Source organism: Ranitomeya variabilis, chromosome 1 (genome assembly GCF_051348905.1).
Source record: "Ranitomeya variabilis isolate aRanVar5 chromosome 1, aRanVar5.hap1, whole genome shotgun sequence".
NCBI lineage: Eukaryota > Metazoa > Chordata > Amphibia > Anura > Dendrobatidae > Ranitomeya > Ranitomeya variabilis.
The window spans coordinates 784,132,428-784,149,932 of record NC_135232.1 but is presented as its reverse complement, the minus strand read 5'-3'; the positions used below and the strand labels follow the sequence as shown (position 1 = coordinate 784,149,932).

The window sequence follows — 17,505 nt, the reverse complement described above, 5'->3', positions numbered from 1 at the left end:
GTTTGAATCAGGTATTTCAGAGATTTACATGGAAACCCTACTGTAAGCGCTCATTGGCGTGTGCAGGATAAGCGTGAGCAGAGTCTTACTGCGATCTTTGAGAGGCAGAATGAAAAAATCAACAGCTGGTGAAAAATTGGTTTAATTTATTTTTTACGCCATTCCTTATGCAGTATAGTATGTGATTAGATGGCTTTATTCTTTGGGTTGGTGCAATTACAGCAATACCAGATTTATATAGTTTTTTTTCTATTTGGTTGCTGTCACACACTAAATGATCAGATATAGTTATGGGTCCAATTGAGGTGGATTTGATCAGGGACAGGCTTGTTCCCTGGAAGAAAATATAGTCTAATCTATGGTATGTGTAATATGGGTGGGAGAAAAAAAAAGTGTAATCCTTCAGTGAGGGGTTGGAGAGCCTCTATGTATCTACAAGACACAGAGTTTAAAGACGTGAATTTTCTTGAGGACTCTCTGAGATAGAGTAGACAGTCCAGTAGACACATCTAAGGATGGGTTTAAAGGGGTATTAAGATCCCCCCTTCCACGAGGAGGCCCTCTTCGAAGGCGCTTAGGGTCTCCAGTGTCCTGGTAACTGTTAGCACCATGTCGGATCCCTGCTCTGACAGGCAGGATCTCCGGCGTGTCACTTCACTCACCCGCGCTGCAGTCAATGCTTCCCTTCCCCATGCTCTGCATGCTTCCAGCTGGACCCCCAGCCATGTCCTTAGAGCACGCTCGTTCCCGCCCTCTTAAAGGGTCAGCGAGTGCACTTTCTATTTCCTCCCCAGTCAATGGATGTGGGGCATTATATATATATATATATATATATATATATATATATATATATATATATATATATATTGCTTCCTCCCCACTGGGGAGGTGCCTGAGCAACCTTCCTGTTCTGCAGTCTAAGTTGTGTACAGTTGCATACCAGTCCTTGCTGCACCCTGGTGAAGATCCTGCCTGCTGCACTCTGGTGCAGATCATGCCGGCTGCACTCTGGTGCAGATCATACCTGCTGCACTCTGGCGCAGATCCTGTCTGCTGCACTCTGACACACACTCTGCCTGCTGCACTCTGATACGTACTCTGCCTGCTACACTCTAATTAAAACTCAGCCTGCTGCTCCATCCAGTCTGTCCTTCTGGATCCAGCTGCCAAGCGTCCGTTGGTCTGTCCTGGAGTGTCACCTGGCGTTCATCGGGAGCCAAGTCTAACCTCACCATCAGAGGCTCTAGTGAACAGTCTGGTGCTCACTTAGTCACACCCCTCCAGGCTCTCCGCAGTCCGAGGCACAGTGGTTCCACAAACCACGTCCATGACATTAACCCAAGTAGATTGGCCCTGGTTTGGAACATAAAGATTACAGAGAGTGACCATGGTATTAGAGATACAAACCTTCACAAAGATACAGTGCCTACAAGTAGTATTCAACCCCCTGCAGATTTAGCAGGTTTAATAAGATGCAAATAAGTTAGAGCCTTCAAACTTCAAACAAGAGCAGGATTTATTAACAGATGCATAAATCTTACAAACCAAAAAGTTTTGTTGCTCAGTTAAATTTTTATAAATTTTAAACATAAAAGTGTGGGTCAATTATTATTCAACCCCTAGGTTTAATATTTTGTGGAATAACCTTTGTTTGCAATTACAGCTAATAATCGTCTTTTCTAAGACCTGATCAGGCCGGCACAGGTCTCTGGAGTTATCTTGGCCCACTCCTCCATGCAGATCTTCTCCAAGTTATCTAGGTTCTTTGGGTGTCTCATGTGGACTTTAATCTTGAGCTCCTTCCACAAGTTTTCAATTGGGTTAAGGTCAGGAGACTGACTAGGCCACTGCAACACCTTGATTTTTTGCCTCTTGAACCAGGCCTTGGTTTTCTTGGCTGTGTGCTTTGGGTCGTTGTCTTGTTGGAAGATGAAATGACGACCCATCTTAAGATCCTTGATGGAGGAGCGGAGGTTCTTGGCCAAAATCTCCAGGTAGGCCGTGCTATCCATCTTCCCATGGATGCGGACCAAATGGCCAGGCCCCTTGGCTGAGAAACAGCCCCACAGCATGATGCTGCCACCACCATGCTTGACTGTAGGGATGGTATTCTTGGGGTCGTATGCAGTGCCATCCAGTCTCCAAACGTCACGTGTGTGGTTGGCACCAAAGATCTCGATCTTGGTCTCATCAGACCAGAGAACCTTGAACCAGTCAGTCTCAGAGTCCTCCAAGTGATCATGAGCAAACTGTAGACAAGCCTTGACATGACGCTTTGAAAGTAAAGGTACCTTACGGGCTCGTCTGGAACGGAGACCATTGCGGTGGAGTACGTTACTTATGGTATTGACTGAAACCAATGTCCCCACTGCCATGAGATCTTCCCGGAGCTCCTTCCTTGTTGTCCTTGGGTTAGCCTTGACTCTTCGGACAAGCCTGGCCTCGGCACAAGAGGAAACTTTCAAAGGCTGTCCAGGCCGTGGAAGGCTAACAGTATTTCCATAAGCCTTCCACTTCCGGATGATGCTCCCAACAGTGGAGACAGGTAGGCCCAACTCCTTGGAAAGGGTTTTGTACCCCTTGCCAGCCTTGTGACCCTCCACGATCTCGTCTCTGATGGCCTTGGAATGCTCCTTTGTCTTTCCCATGTTGACCATGTTTGAGTGCTGTTCACAAGTTTGGGGAGGGTCTTAAATAGTCAGAAAAGGCTGGAAAAAGAAATAATTAATCCAAACATGTGAAGCTCATTGTTCTTTGTGCCTGAACTACTTCTTAATACTTTAGGGGAACCAAACAGAATTCTGGTGGGTTGAGGGGTTGAATAATAAATGACCCTCTGAAAAGACTTTTCACAATTTTTTAAAAAAATAAACAAAGAAATAACATTCTTTTTTGCTGCAGTGCATTTCACACTTCCAGGCTGATCTACAGTCCAAATGTCACAATGCCAAGTTAATTCCAAATGTGTAAACCTGCTAAATCTGCAGGGGGTTGAATACTACTTGTAGGCACTGTATATCTACCTTCTGCATCAGACAAGCAATCTTTCAACGTGAAGGGCAAATTTTTATGCAGGGCGATGCTGACTCCCTTAGAAGCAGTAGAACTACAACTATGGAACCACAGTGTAAATTTTAACCTTGAAAGATCTGGGGTAAGACCTGATTTGAAGTGTGTGTCTTGAGTAAAAGCTATTGAAGTGTGGTATTTTGTTTAGCAGGTGGAGGACCTGGCTGCGTTTTGAAGGGGAGTTAATGCCCTTCACGATGAAAGATGCTATTGTGATAGTTTCAGTGGAGAGTTTTCCAGCCATATGATTTATGAAAAGAATGAGTATCAAGGATTCATATCCATTTCTCTAGGTACAAAAAGAACATGACAAACTTATCAATATTAACAATATACAACTTATCTGCAGCAAGGTGGGGATATCATCCCAATTTGTAGCAGACAAGTCAGTCCAGGTGGTAATACCTTCAATAAGCAAGAAAAACAAAAAAACATATCCAAACAGATCAATTTAAACTGTTCAAACAATTGGCCAAGACAAAGGGGCTTTTAATCTTGAGGAACCATGGGACAACAATACTTGAAAAGAAAAAGCAAAGTTTTCCAATGGTAAACTGGTCCAGTTCTTATTGCTAAGGACTAAAGGGAGTGGAAAGTTTAATAAATCTATCCATCACGGAGGAAGGTGTCTTGGCAGTTGTCTTCTGGCCTTGAAAGCACTTCCACTTTCCTGCACCCACCATTTTTCAGGTCTCTGGAGATGGGGAAAGGTAAGGTTGTCGTCCAAGGGCTTCCAAGAAGGAACTTCTATTTGTTTAATTCCCAGTAAATCCCACGACACCTGGAGGTCTTCAGAGGTGCGTATGGGGATTTGCTTTCCTTCCTTCAGAATGGCGAGGCCAAACAGATATAGGCATCTGTATAACAACTTGTTTGCGCATAGTGCGTCAAGTAATGGCTTGATTTTTCCTCGTTTCGCCAGAGTTGATGGAACTATATCTTGAAAAATTTGTATTGGGTTGTTGTCGTAGGATATTGGTGATATCTCTCTCATTTTAGTTAGATTGGCTGAGGTGTCCACAAAACTCAGCAACCCACAGAATATAGGTCTCAATTTTTACAATTTCTTAAAAACTTTATACTTTTCACTTAGTCCTTCCATGGGACTTTGACTTTCATCAGCCTGATCACTGGTATAAACCATTGCAATGCATGATCATTGCAATGGTTTAGAACTGTCAGTGCTGCACACAAGGCCCTTAGAATGAAAAACATAAACCTGTTCAGTAGTTTAGGTAGAGCTTATAATTTCTGAGATGTAAAATAGTCAATTTGCTCACTGTTTTGAAATATCTTGAAAGTATTAATAAATGAATAAATATTTATACTATGATAACTATGGATTATTATTATATATTTAGATATCCATTATTTATTTTAATTTCTTGGTGATGATTTTTAAACGATTGCTGTTTTTGTTTCAGATAATTTTCTCCCAATGAAGTGTTACAAAATTTACATTCACAGGATGGGTGAAACCCAGAATACTGTGGGCACAACACATTACTTCAAGCGTATGTAAAAAGTTACTTTCTCCCTAAATTTCTGTTTTTGTACTTTGATCCGTTTTCATTGTAAAATTCTGCTTAGACCTGTGTGTTTTTAGTAATAAAGCAATATTGTCCATACTGAAATTCTAAACTGAATACTGAATGTAAATTGTGTCAGCCAAGATTATGCACTTAATTCAGGAGAAAATGTAGTTTTCAAATCTTACTACTAGCCAGAAAATGTTTGGCATTAGTTTTGTTAAAGAGGTTGTCCTCCACTTGGCAACCTTCTGAATCCCTATGTCCCCCCTATCCCCAGTAAAATAATAACACCTATACTGATAGGCGAATTATAATGATTGCAATATAGGCTACTGCCCGAGGCCCATGGCCAAATTTCCCTCATTATAACTTTAACTCGGAATGGAGCTTTCCTAGCGCTCCACTGGCAACGATACAGAATGGCAGCGCTTATCCAGGGGAGCTCCCGTTGCCTCTGCCATGATGTGCCACAATTTCAAGTTGGGCCACTGAGACCAGAGCAGAGCGCTGGGCGAATGCAAGCAAGGTGAGAAGGTATTGGTTTTGTTTTTTTTTTATATGTTGTGATAGGTCGGCTCACTCGGCTGCACACTGAGGTAGACACAGGTACACTGTCGCTTTAAGGCACTGGGAAAGTCAGTGCTGACATCACTGAAACAGCATCGGCACCAGAGGTGAGGATAGGTGTCATTTTTTTTTACTGGGGAGAAATATAGGGATTGAGAAGGGGTTGTCTGAGTAGTAGACAACCGCTTTAAGGGGTCTTGTGTTATCACACTCAGGTGTTTATGGTAAATATATTTTCAGCATATATATTTTTTCCTTTCACTTTGTATATTAAAAAAAAATGAAACCTTGGAATTTTCACTCATGACTCTGGGCCTTATACCAGACTCACTATTTTTGTTCTGAATAGAAAACTTTTCAGCTATCTCATTGTCATCACAGACCCAATGTTATGACCCCAATGGCAGAGGGTCTCAGAAATATTTACTAAGTCTGCAAACACAAAAACCAGCTCATAGGGCAATGGTAACTGGGCTGACCATATATAAAATCCTAGCACCACAAATAACAGCAGCCGGGGAACGTGCCTACGTTGATTCTAGACGTCTCGCGCCAGCCGGAGAACTAACTAACCCTAAAAGGGAAAAGAAAGACCTTTCTTGCCTCCAGAGAAAAGACCCCAAAAGTTGGATACAAGCCCCCAACAAATAATAACGGTGAGGTAAGAGGAAAAGACAAACGTAAGAATGAGCTAGGTATTTAGCAAAGAGAGGCCCACTAGCTAATAGCAGAATATAGTAAGATAACTTATATGGTCAGCAAAAACCCTATCAAAAAATATCCACGCTGGAAATTCAAGAACCCCCGAACCGTCTAACAGCCCGGGGGGAGAACACCAGCCCCCTAGAGCTTCCACCAAGGTCAGGAATCACATTTAGTACAAGCTGGACAAAAATGAGAGCAAGCAAATAACCCAAAAAACAAAGAAGCAGGACTTAGCTTAATTTAGCACGAACCGGGACCAGCAGATAGGAGCAAACAGAAAGGATCTGATTACAACGATGCCAGGCACTGGACTAAGGATCCAGGAAGTTTAAATAGCAACACCCCTGGACTAACGGCCCAGGTGGGTGCAAACTGAGGGAAGAAACTCCCAGAGTAATATCACTAGTAACCACAAGAGGGAGCCAAAAAGTCTAATTCACAACACCCAATTACAAGTAAAGGTAACAGCCCTATATACACAGCAGGATACACAATTCGCAATGGATGATATTACAGACACCCTTCTATCACAATGCTCAGATTTTAGCATGCCCAGTTTAGAAGATCAGAAGGAAGCTATGCAAAAGATATTGTCTGAGTTAGTCCATTGTTGCTAATATTCATGTGCCAAACAGGGAGAAGAAGTATTAATTTAGGTCTATTGGCAAGTGTGTAAGATACGAAAATTAAACATATATTAGCGTTCATATCTCACACATATGTATATCTTGTAGGACAGCCAGCTAGGCTACGTTTAAATACTAGCACTACAGGTCCCGACTAGCTGCACCTGGATAGCTATAATAGAACCAAGCCATGTGCTCACTGGTCAGTCAGCTGGGGGAAAGCTGAGCAGTGTGTTGCGTTGGGGCTGCAGAAAGATAAGCCAGAATCTCTCTCTGAGAAGAGACTGCACAGACTGTGTGCACCAAACTGCAAGTATCACTGGTTGCTATGGACGATAACTGTTTTATGTTACCGAACCGAGACCAACTCAGCCATGTATGAGTAGTCCGGGTCTGTGTTGTTTAGCAAGTGCCTGGAGAAGGCTAGGGATTTTATGTTTAAAGGGAACCTGTCACCCCCCCCCCAGTCGTTTCAAACTAAAAGAGCCACCTTATGCAGCAGTAATGCTGCATTCTGACAAGGTGGCTCTTTTAGTTCTGGGTGCTGTAACTAGAGAAATAATCCATTTTTTAATTTGTCAGAAATACCTGGTCTTCAGTCAAGTAGGCCGGTGTTTCCCCCCTGCTTCAGACGCCACACAGCCGTCACTTACATCTTCTTGGCGCCGGGCGCCGCCTCTTCCTCACCGCTGTTTTCAAAATAGCCGGCGCCTGCGCTCTTTTCCCCTGCCTGGTGCAGGCGCAGTGAGCGCTGCCCGTCTTTCCTCATATGCAGTCCAGCTGACTGCGCCTGTGCGGCCGCCCTGCCTGTGAATCACAGCCCCGCAATGTGAATAAATCATAAGTCTGAAAGGGGTCTAAAAATTGCTGAAAACTATTGAGATAGCGCTGAAATGGTATGGGCACAGCATGGGGAAGACCTGTGGAAGCATCTCTGAATACCAGATCGCTGCTGGGAACAATGTTTTCTGAGTATTACACCACTTTTACAGACTGACAATAACACATATAAAACCACAGTCGAAATGGATGTGACTGGAAAAAATGTTAATAAGCATTCTTTCCAGGATAATGACTTGTATATAATAAAAAATAATTAAGGGAAAAAAAATGCTTCTAATCTGCACACATTGGGCTATGTTCACACATAGTGTTTTTGCTGCATTTTTGCACGTTTGCATTGCTTTTAATGGTAAAAGAAAACATTCTACAGGAAATGTAATTTTATCATTTTAATACCTTATCTGGCAATGTGGTGTTTGAGACATGATCAGACACATCCTGTTTAATTTATGAAGGAGGGACGCTGAAAGTCACAATTTTTTTTTCAGGGGCATTTAGTGGCCTTCACTATTTGTAGAGGGCTATCAGGCGGTCGTATATTGCTACTGCAATATAATTTATCCATCTGAGGTGGGCAAATTTTCTTTTTCATATCAATACTGTAAAGTTTGAAACTTGAAGGGCCAGCAGGCAGCCCTCACAATTTATAGAGGGACAGCAGGTTGCCACCACTATTTTTAGAGGGCCAGCAGGCATCTTGTGTTATGACAGGGCTAGCGGAACGCACCTAATGAAAGTTTATATTTTATTAGGATAGATGCGTTCGCAGCCCGGGGTCCACCGTGCAGGAGAACCTGCTGCTAGTAAATAGCGGAACTAATAGCAGTGTAAGCTAACTCTGTTACTTCACAGAGCAGCCGTGAACACAAAGCGCTGCGCCCTGTTAGACTCCACAGAGGCACAGGCTAACTGTCTAACAAGAGCAGTCAGTGGTCTTGCACGCACACGAAACTCCTCGCCGGAGGTGCCAGCATTCTAGGGGCTTATTTCAACCAGGTCCCTGAACACACAAGCATACGAACTCCTCGCCGGAGGTGCCAGCATTCTAGGGGCTTATTTCAGCCGGGTCCCTGAACACACACATACAAGACCACACTGGCGCAAAGTACATAAATGAAGCAATACTAGTGCATGGCCGTGCGGCCATGCGAGCCTTATATAGCTGCAGCAAGTAAAAGACCTTCCCAGAAGGACCAATGAGAAGCTGCCATACCTGAGCATGTGACCCTAAATCTCCACTGAGAGATCTTGCCCTGGGCATGCTCAGTGTGTGCCAAGCAGGACTTAGTCCTAGCACCTACAGGACCTTCCTGAAAGGACCAATGGACTTAGCTGCAGCATCTGACCATGTGACCCTCGATCTCCACTGAGAGATCTCACTCAGGGCATGCTCAGAATGAGAAGAGCAGGACTTAGTCCCAGAAGTGTCTGCTCGCCGCTGCCCAGCACTGACTTCAATAGCCGAAGCAGGAGAAGCAGCAGTAACTCTTTGTACAGAGTGGGACTGAGCAAGATGCTGGGACAGACGTCTCCGCTGAGCAGGCTCCACTGCGGCAGGAGAAGAATGGGAGACCGCAGCGGAAATGGCCCGAGACTCCCCCTGTGCAGAGGCGGGAACTCGACCCCTAACATCTTGTGAACAGATGAGTCCAAGATAGTTTTTTTGGTAAAAAATATCATTTTACTGTTTACTGTAAATGTAATGAGTCCTCCAAATTAGAGCACACAGTAGTTACAGTGAAATTTGGTGGAGGTTCAAAGAAATTTGGGGGATGTTTTGCTGCCTTTGGCCCTGGGTGACTTGACTGTGTGCAAGGCATCAAGAAATGTGAAGATTTTGGGTCGCAATTAGTGATGAGCAAGTATACTCGTTATTCGGGTTTCCCCGAACATGCTCAGGTTGTCTCCGAGTATCCGAGTATTTTGGCATGCTCGGAGATTTAGTTTTCATCGCCGCAGCTGCATGATTTGCGACTGCTAGACAGCCTGAATACATGTGGGGGTTGCCTGTTTGTTAGGGAATTCCCACATGTATTCAGCCTGTCTAGCAGCCGCAAATCATGCAGCTGTGGTGACGAAAACTAAATTATTATTATTATACTTTTTTTTTTCTCCGAGCAGAACGAAATACTCGGGGACCACCCTCCCGAGTAATGAGTAAACTCGCTCATAATCGCTCACTAATCGCAATGTAATGCTCAGGGTCCGAAAAATGGGTTTGCATCCTAGGTCATGTGTCTTCCAGCAGGACAATGATCCCAAACATAATTAAAAAAGCACCCAGAAATAGATGGAAACAAAGCACTCGAGAGTTCAGAAGTGGTAATTCCAGCTCCAATAGCATAAATTGTACCATAACTACCTCTTACATACATATGCTAGAGAGAAACTGTGAATGGGCACATTAAATCAGTCAATTTTGCCTGCTATGATGAATTTCTCAGTACAGAACCCCGTAAAAAACATGAATCGGTCAATGAGTCCATGGAAAAAAGGAACAGCAAGGCTTAAAATTTATAAAGCAATAATCCCTAACTAGATGCCTGTCATATGCTACACCTAAAGCAACACCTCATCTTAGACGAATTGCAGATAAGAGCAGAATTATTGTAGAATATAGAAGGGATTTGAACCGGCCCTGAAAAGATTTTTTCTTGTACGTGGCAGCAATAAACTGTGGAGGAACGCAAGTAACACTGGCAGCTTTGATGAATTTCTGAGTACAGATCACCATAAAAAACATGAATCGGTCAATGAGTCCATGGAAAAAGCAACAGCAGCGCTATACCTACTGCAACACCTCACCGTAGATGAAGTGCAGATAAGAGCTGTATTATTATAACAGAATAGAATCTATTTGAATTAGCACTGAGAAAAGTGATTAGTTTAATGTAGCAGCATCAAGGATTGTTATTTCATCAACCCTGCCTGAGAATATAGTGGTGTGTTTCGCATCCACTCAGCCTGATATGGAGGACACTGGGATCTTCTGTACTTACTGTGCAAACTCTCCTGTCCCAGCTGTGAAATCCTGTATGCAGTGTGAGAACTCCCTATGTGATGATCACCTGACAACCCACAGCAAGACACTGGATAATATACTAATAGAACCCATCTGCCAACAGCCAGGACTTCCCTCTCCACACCATGAGGATGACTGTCCATGTTGTCCTCCTCTACCTCTTGCTCATGCTCCCTCTCCTCCTCATCTTCAGGCCATCCACGCTGAGCAGACGGGATGAAGGTTTCGAGTCCTCAAAGTTTTGGTGAACCGCACAGATGTCAGACATCTATGCCCACTCATCAGCTCTTATGTGAGGAGGCTGACCGGAATACTGTTGGGCATGATGTAACTGGTATTCAATTACTGTTCTTTGCCGCTCAGAAAGCCTTGCGAATATATGTAACCTTGAGATTGAACACGTGGTGACATGGCACACCAGTCAGTGAGCTGGAGGTTTCAAATGCTGCTGTAGTACTGCCAGAGTGGCAGCAACTGTAGCCGTGGTTGTGTAAGGCAGGGACAGCACACCATTAGAAATAGTGGTGGATGGAGACCGAATACCAAGGGATGGCAGATGCCATGAGGTTGCAGAAAGGTTCTGTCTCCAGAAGCCTAAATGGAAACATTTCCAATGCAAGCAGCTGGAAATGTGGTCATTGAATTGTAGTATTACAGCCTGTGGGTGGGTGGCTGCGTATTTAAGCTTGCGTTTCAAGTACTTGGGTAAGGACAACTGAACGCTGCATTGGGTCAAGGACATGGATGTGGTTGCTGATGGTGGTTGCAAGTGTGCAATGACAGGTGCAGGGTGGGAGTCATCTTGGTCTAGATTATGGACAGGGGATTGGCGTGCACATAGAACAGGAAAAGAGGACGTTGTGTCACCAGCAGACATTGTTTATGGACCCTGGCGTTTGGCCCAAGTAGTCGGGTGTTTTGCATGTGCCTTAAGATGCTGATGGTGGTCAGGCTGGTAGATGTTCTGCTCCTGCAGACGCTGGCATGGCAGATGTTGCAAATGTCCTTTTTTGGGTTAACTGGACTGTCTTTAAAAAAGTGTCAGACTTGGGAACATCTAAACTTTGGCTTGGCAGCTTCACCCTTGGTGCAATTGGGAACAGTTGCATACCTTGTGTCTCTGGCCATCCCACTGCCTCTTCCTGCCTGTTTTGGTGCTATGCATCCCTCCCTCTGTGCAGTGCTGTCCTCGCTCTGCAAGTTACCTTCCCTGGTTGAGTCAGTGACTTCATTGTCCGCCACCTCGTCTCCACTTCTGCACCTTGGTCCTCCTCCTGACTTCCTGACGTAACAACAGCAATTGTTGGCAATTGTGCCTCATCATTATCCACCTTTTGCGACAGTACTTGTATTTTCTCACTGTCGCCTTCTTGTTAGTGTGACTGCTCAAATATTTTGACATCGCTGCATGTCATCTCCTCATGTCCTGCTTGAGACAGGCAGGGCGAGAGGCCAGAATCTATAAATGGAAATGTGAACAGATCTTCAAAGTGTCCAAGTGTCGGATCACTTGTCTCCGGGCCCTTGGCATGGTGGAAGTAAGGAGGATCAGGGTGAGGATTATGCGGTTCAGAATCATAGCTACTGAGACTGGAGCATGTGGTAAACAGGGTAGTGCTGGCAAAGTGACTGGAAGCATTATCTGCTATTCATCCATCAATCTTTTCACATTGGTCTGGCTTCAAGAGTGGTGTGAGTCGCCCCACTGGCAAGGTGCACTTGGTAACGGGTCCGGTGTTCACAGGGGGATGTCATGGTGGCTGCGACCCGGTCTGTGGCCCTGGGCGCCCATGTAAAAGGGAAAGGTCTTTAAAGGGATAAAGTTTATGATCGTTACGCCACCTGTGGTATTCAGTCAGGGTGACCGACACTGCTTTAAGGGGTCAGATGGGGTGATGTTATGGCAGCTAGATGGTGTACCTTCTTACAGGTGAAGTATGTCCCCAGGGCTTTCCGGTGTGTAGATGGTGAGTGGTGAATGGCGCAGTGAAAAACGAGGACACAAGGTTGCAGTCTCTTTACCTTTACTGAAGACTTCAGCATCCACAGCCCAAGGGCACCAGACCACAGGCTAGGCAGAGTCCAGTTGGTTTGAAGGCAAGTCCAGAGTCCCCTTGTCCAGGTGGAAATCGGTAGCATTCCCTTGCGCTGCAGTGGTGTAGTCCCTTACTGCCTATGGCTTCACATAACGCTCTCACAGATGCGATATTTCGCTCTCTCTGTCCCTGTATAGGATAGGACAAAACCCGTATGACTGGTGACTTGAGCCTGTTTATAGGGTCTCTTAGATAACCCGGCTCTGTGAGTGTCACTGTGCCTCCTGGGTGTAGGTGCGGACAGGTAACATGCAATTAGCTGTCCTGCCGGTCTCTGGAATAAGGCGTAGAGGTCCTTATTCCCTCAGTGTTCCGGCTACCGGGATTCTGCGCCTCAGAAGGAGGCAGCCTGTTCGGGGCTGGTCCCCTTCTGGTATCCTCTCCTTTGCTTTGACTTACTTCACGCTCACTGCAATACAGTTCTGCCTTCAAAATGTCTCTTTCTGGGAGCTGCAGCTCTGAGGGCATGCACAGCTCCGTTGACCCTCTGTCCTCCTCAGACTACTGTCTGGAACTCACTGACTCTCCTTACAGACTACCAGTTATATATATATATATATGGGGAGTGACCTAATAAATAGGAGCAGAAGCTCCCCCTGGTGGCCTGGAGTGTGAATGTTTTGCATGTTTGTGATACCTGGATGCAGTTATTCTTCTTTGCCTCCAAACGCAGTGTCACTCTCCCCTGGAGGAAAGCAATACCACTGCGACGACCAGGACCCTGGGGCGCCGCAGGTGTTCCACGCCCCCTACAAAGTGGGACAGGAAACTAGATTGACATGATGTGTTATTTGTGCTCCTACGGTAGGCACAATTTCACCTTGTCCATGGCCTCTGCGCTCAACATCAGCATCACGCCCACTTCCCTATCCCTTACTATACGCCTTGCCCATTTAAAATTACATATGATGTATCCCTGTTGAGAAAATGTTGCAGACAGTATTACAATGCCAGCAAAATTTGCCCACTACTGATGGATGTATAAGAATGCAGTATCAATATAGCAATACTATTTGTAACCCAAGGGGTTTTTTGTGTGTTTTGAGGCCCAACTCTAGCACTACAAATGCCGTATAAAATATCAGTGCTGAAAAAAATTGCAGTATTACAATGTCAGCTAAATTTGCCCACTTCAGATGAACGTATGAGACTGCAGTATCAATATAGCAATGTGATTTTTTTTAACAAACAATTTTTTTTTTCAGGGAAGGGGGAGTTTAGGCCCAACGCTAGCATGATAAATGCTCTACAAAATGTCACTGCTGAAAAAAATTGCAGTATTAGAATGTCAGGTTAATTTGCACACATCAGATGGACATATAAGACTGCAGTATCAATATAGCAATGAAATTGAGATCCAACCAAGTCTGGCAGTATGCTTTTGACACACAACTGCTGCAGTGAAAATGGTGTATAATATTTCCCTGCTCAGAACAATTTGCAGGAATAAGAGCAAAAAAAAAATTGCCCTGAGAAGGGGTTTTGGTATGAGTTGCAGGCTGCAGCATAAAGGACATGCAATTCACTCTTTCCTGTCCTACACGATCCCTTCAGCACAATCTCTACCTAAGTGCTGCTAACAGCAGTATCACTATTTATTATAGTTAGGGCTGTTATACTTAAAAGGCATATAAATGTAGTTGAATCCCTGGCTAATGCACAGTTACAATTCTGAACCCTCTCTCATCAGCAGCTCTCACTACTCTGCCTGTTTCCGGGGTACAGCCAATCACAGTAATGGCACAATCAAGATGGCTATGGCATTACATTGACTGTATTCACCACATGTTCATTGGCAGTCTAAAAAGTGCCAAACATGAGGGGCAGGGACTCGAGGTCCTGCTCGAATATTAAAAAAATACTCGCCGAGTAACGAGCATCCCAAGCACACTGATGCTAGAGGAAGTTACGAGTAGTGACAAGCACGCCTGTTCATCACTAGTTAAAGGCAGGTTGATTGTCAACTGCATGTGTGCATATGCCGCCCGTGTTCTGTGACCGGGTGCGCTTTCCTCCCCATCTTCCTTCTGCTGATTCTACTTACTACACTAATACACCCAAAAATGTAGCAAGCAGCTTCAGAGAACTACTCTCTGAAGTCACTCGCAAGTCGCTATACTGTATTAGTGTAGTGAGCGGCATCAGCAGAAAGAAGGCAGGGAGGAGAGCGCGCCCAGTCACTGAGCATGGGCGGCCATGGACAGGCAATGTCAGTACACATGTGCACAAATGCCAGCAGCACTTAGACAGTGCTTGCTCTGGAAAACAAGCAATGTCAAATAGTAGCTGGGCAAGTCCCACAATATGCAAATAAGAAGACAAGGTGCACCATAGCCCCCTCTATTTAAAAATTTAGTAACTCTGGCAGAGGGATAACCACTGTCAGACCCCAAAATTGTCAATCTTCCTTGTCTTTGACATTGCCTGTAAGGCTAAGTGCACACGTTGCAGAATTGCCGTGGAATTTTCGGCGGCAATTCTCCAGCTCCTGCCGCGGGTATATCGCATGCGGAATTGGCATGCATATTCCCGCAGAAAACTAGCGTTTTGCAAGCATAATTAGCTTGCAGAATGCTAGCGTTTTCCAAGCGATCTGTAGCATCGCTTGGAAAACTGATTGACAGGTTGGTCACACTTGTCAAACATAGTGTTTGACAAGTGTGACCAACTTTTTACTATTGATGCTGCCTATGCATAGAATGTTAAAAAAAATAAAAAAAATTTAAAAAAATGGTTATGCTCACCTTCCGCAAACAGCCGATCTCCTCAGCGGCTTCCATTCCTATAGATGGTGTGTGTGCAGGACCTTCGATGACGTCGCGGTCACATGACCGCGACGACGTCGCGGTCACGTGACCGCGACGATGTTGCAGGTCCTTCACACACACCATCTATAGGAACGGAAGCGGCCACGTGCACCGCTGAGAGGCGGGAAGACTCCAGAGGGTGAGTATATCACGATTTTTTATTTTAATTCTTTTTTTTTAACAATTATATGGTGCCCAGTCCGTGGAGGAGAGTCTCCTCTCCTCCACCCTGGGTACCAAACGCACATGATCTGCTTACTTCCCGCATGGTGGGCATAGCCCCATGCGGGAAGTAAGCAGATCAATGCATTCCTATGTGTGCGGAATCCCCGCGATTCCGCAAATTTAATGAACATGCTGCATTTTTTTCTGGAATGCGATTCCGCTCAGGAAAAAAATGCAGCATGTGCACAAAAAATGCGGATTGCATTCTATTAAATAGGATGCTTAATGTGAGTGTTTTTTTCGTGGTTTTATAGCGTTTTTATAGCAAAAAACCGCGAAAAAAACGCGAAAAATCTGCTACGTGTGCACATAGCCTCAGAAGACATTCAAGGAGTTGACATAAACATCAGAAACTCACAAAATCAATGTTTTGGAGTGGCCATCACAAAGCTCTGCTCTTAATCCTATTGAAAATTTATGGGCAAAGCTGAAAAGGCAGGTGCAAGCAAGACGACCTACAAACCTGGATCAGTTACACCATTTTGTCAGGAGAAATGGGCCAATATTCTAGCCAACTATTATGAGAAGCTTGTGGAAGGATATGCCAAACATTTGACCCAAGTCATTCAGTTTAAAGGGACACTGTCACCTGAATTTGGAGGGAACAATCTTTAGACCTAGGGGCGGGGTTTTCGGGTGTATGATGCACCCTTTCCTTACCCGCCGGCTGAATGCTGGCTGCAATATTGGATTGAAGTTCATTCTCTGTCCTCCGTAGTACATGCCTGCACAAGGCAATGGTGAGTATAACCATTTTTTAATTTTTTTTAATTATTTTTAAACATTCTATCTTTTACTATAGATGCTGCATAAGCAGCATCTATAGTAAAAAGTTGGTCACACTTGTCAAACACTATGTTTGACAAGTGTGACCAACTTGTCAGTCAGTTTTCCAAACGATGCTACAGATCGCTTGGAAAACTTTAGCATTCTGCAAGCTAATTACGCTTGCAAAATGCTAAAAAAAAGCGAAAAAAACGGAAAAAAAACGCAAAAAAAAAAAATGCGGATTTCTTGCAGAAAATTTCCGGTTTTCTTCAGGAAATTTCTGCTAGAGATCCGGACGTGTGCACATACCCTTAAGAGGAGACTTAGTGCAGCAGGCCTTCATGGTAAAATAGCTGCTAGGAAACCACTGCTAAGGACAGGCAACAAGCAGAAGAGACTTGTTTGGGCTAAAGAACACAAGGAATGGACATTAGACCAGTGGAAATCTGTGCTTTGGTCTGATGAGTCCAAATTTGAGATCTTTGGTTCAAACCACCGTGTCTTTGTGTGAACGGATGGACTCTACATGCCTGATTCCCACCGTGAAGCATGGAGGAGGAGGTGTGATGGTGTGGGGGTGCTTTGCTGGTGACACTGTTGGGAATTTATTCAAAATTGAAGGCATACTGAACCAACATGGCTACCACAGCATCTTGCTGTGGCATGCTATTCGATCCGGTTTGCGTTTAGTTGGACCGTCATTTATTTTTCAACAGGACAATGACCCCAAACACACCTCCAGGCTGTGTAAGAGCTATTTGACCAAGAAGGATAGTGATGGGGTGCTACACCAGATGACCTGGCCTCCACAGTCACCAGACCTGAACCCAATTGAGATGGTTTGGGGTGAGCTGAACCGCAGAGTGAAGGCGAAAGGGCCAATAAATGCTAAGCATCTCTGGGAACTCCTTCAAGATTGTTGGAAGACCATTCCTGGTGACTACCTCTTGAAGCTCATCAAGAGAAAGCCAAGAGTGTGCAAAGCAGTCATCAAAGCAAAAGGTGGCTACTTTGAAGATCCTAGAATATAGACATAATTTCAGTTGTTTCACACTTTTTTGTTAAGCATATAATTCCACATGTTTTAATTCATAGTTTTGAAGCCTTCAGTGTGAATGTACAATTTTCATAGTCATGAAAATACAGAAAAATCTTTAAATGAGAAGGTGTGTCCAAACTTTTGGTCTGTACTGTATGTTTTTATAAGTAGTAGGAATTGTACAACTATACATGACATTTGTGTAA

General features: G+C 44.4%; 1 protein-coding gene across 1 annotated transcript in view; it reads left to right on the top strand.

Annotated features, from left to right (window-relative positions):
* IL12RB1 (interleukin 12 receptor subunit beta 1) overlaps nt 1–17,505 on the top strand; it is a 252,964-nt gene that overhangs the window by 219,317 nt on the left and 16,142 nt on the right. The window contains exon 10 of the mRNA XM_077256322.1: nt 4,494–4,583. Within this exon, the coding sequence (XP_077112437.1) occupies nt 4,494–4,583 (90 nt within the window). The remainder of the gene's footprint in view (nt 1–4,493; nt 4,584–17,505) is intronic.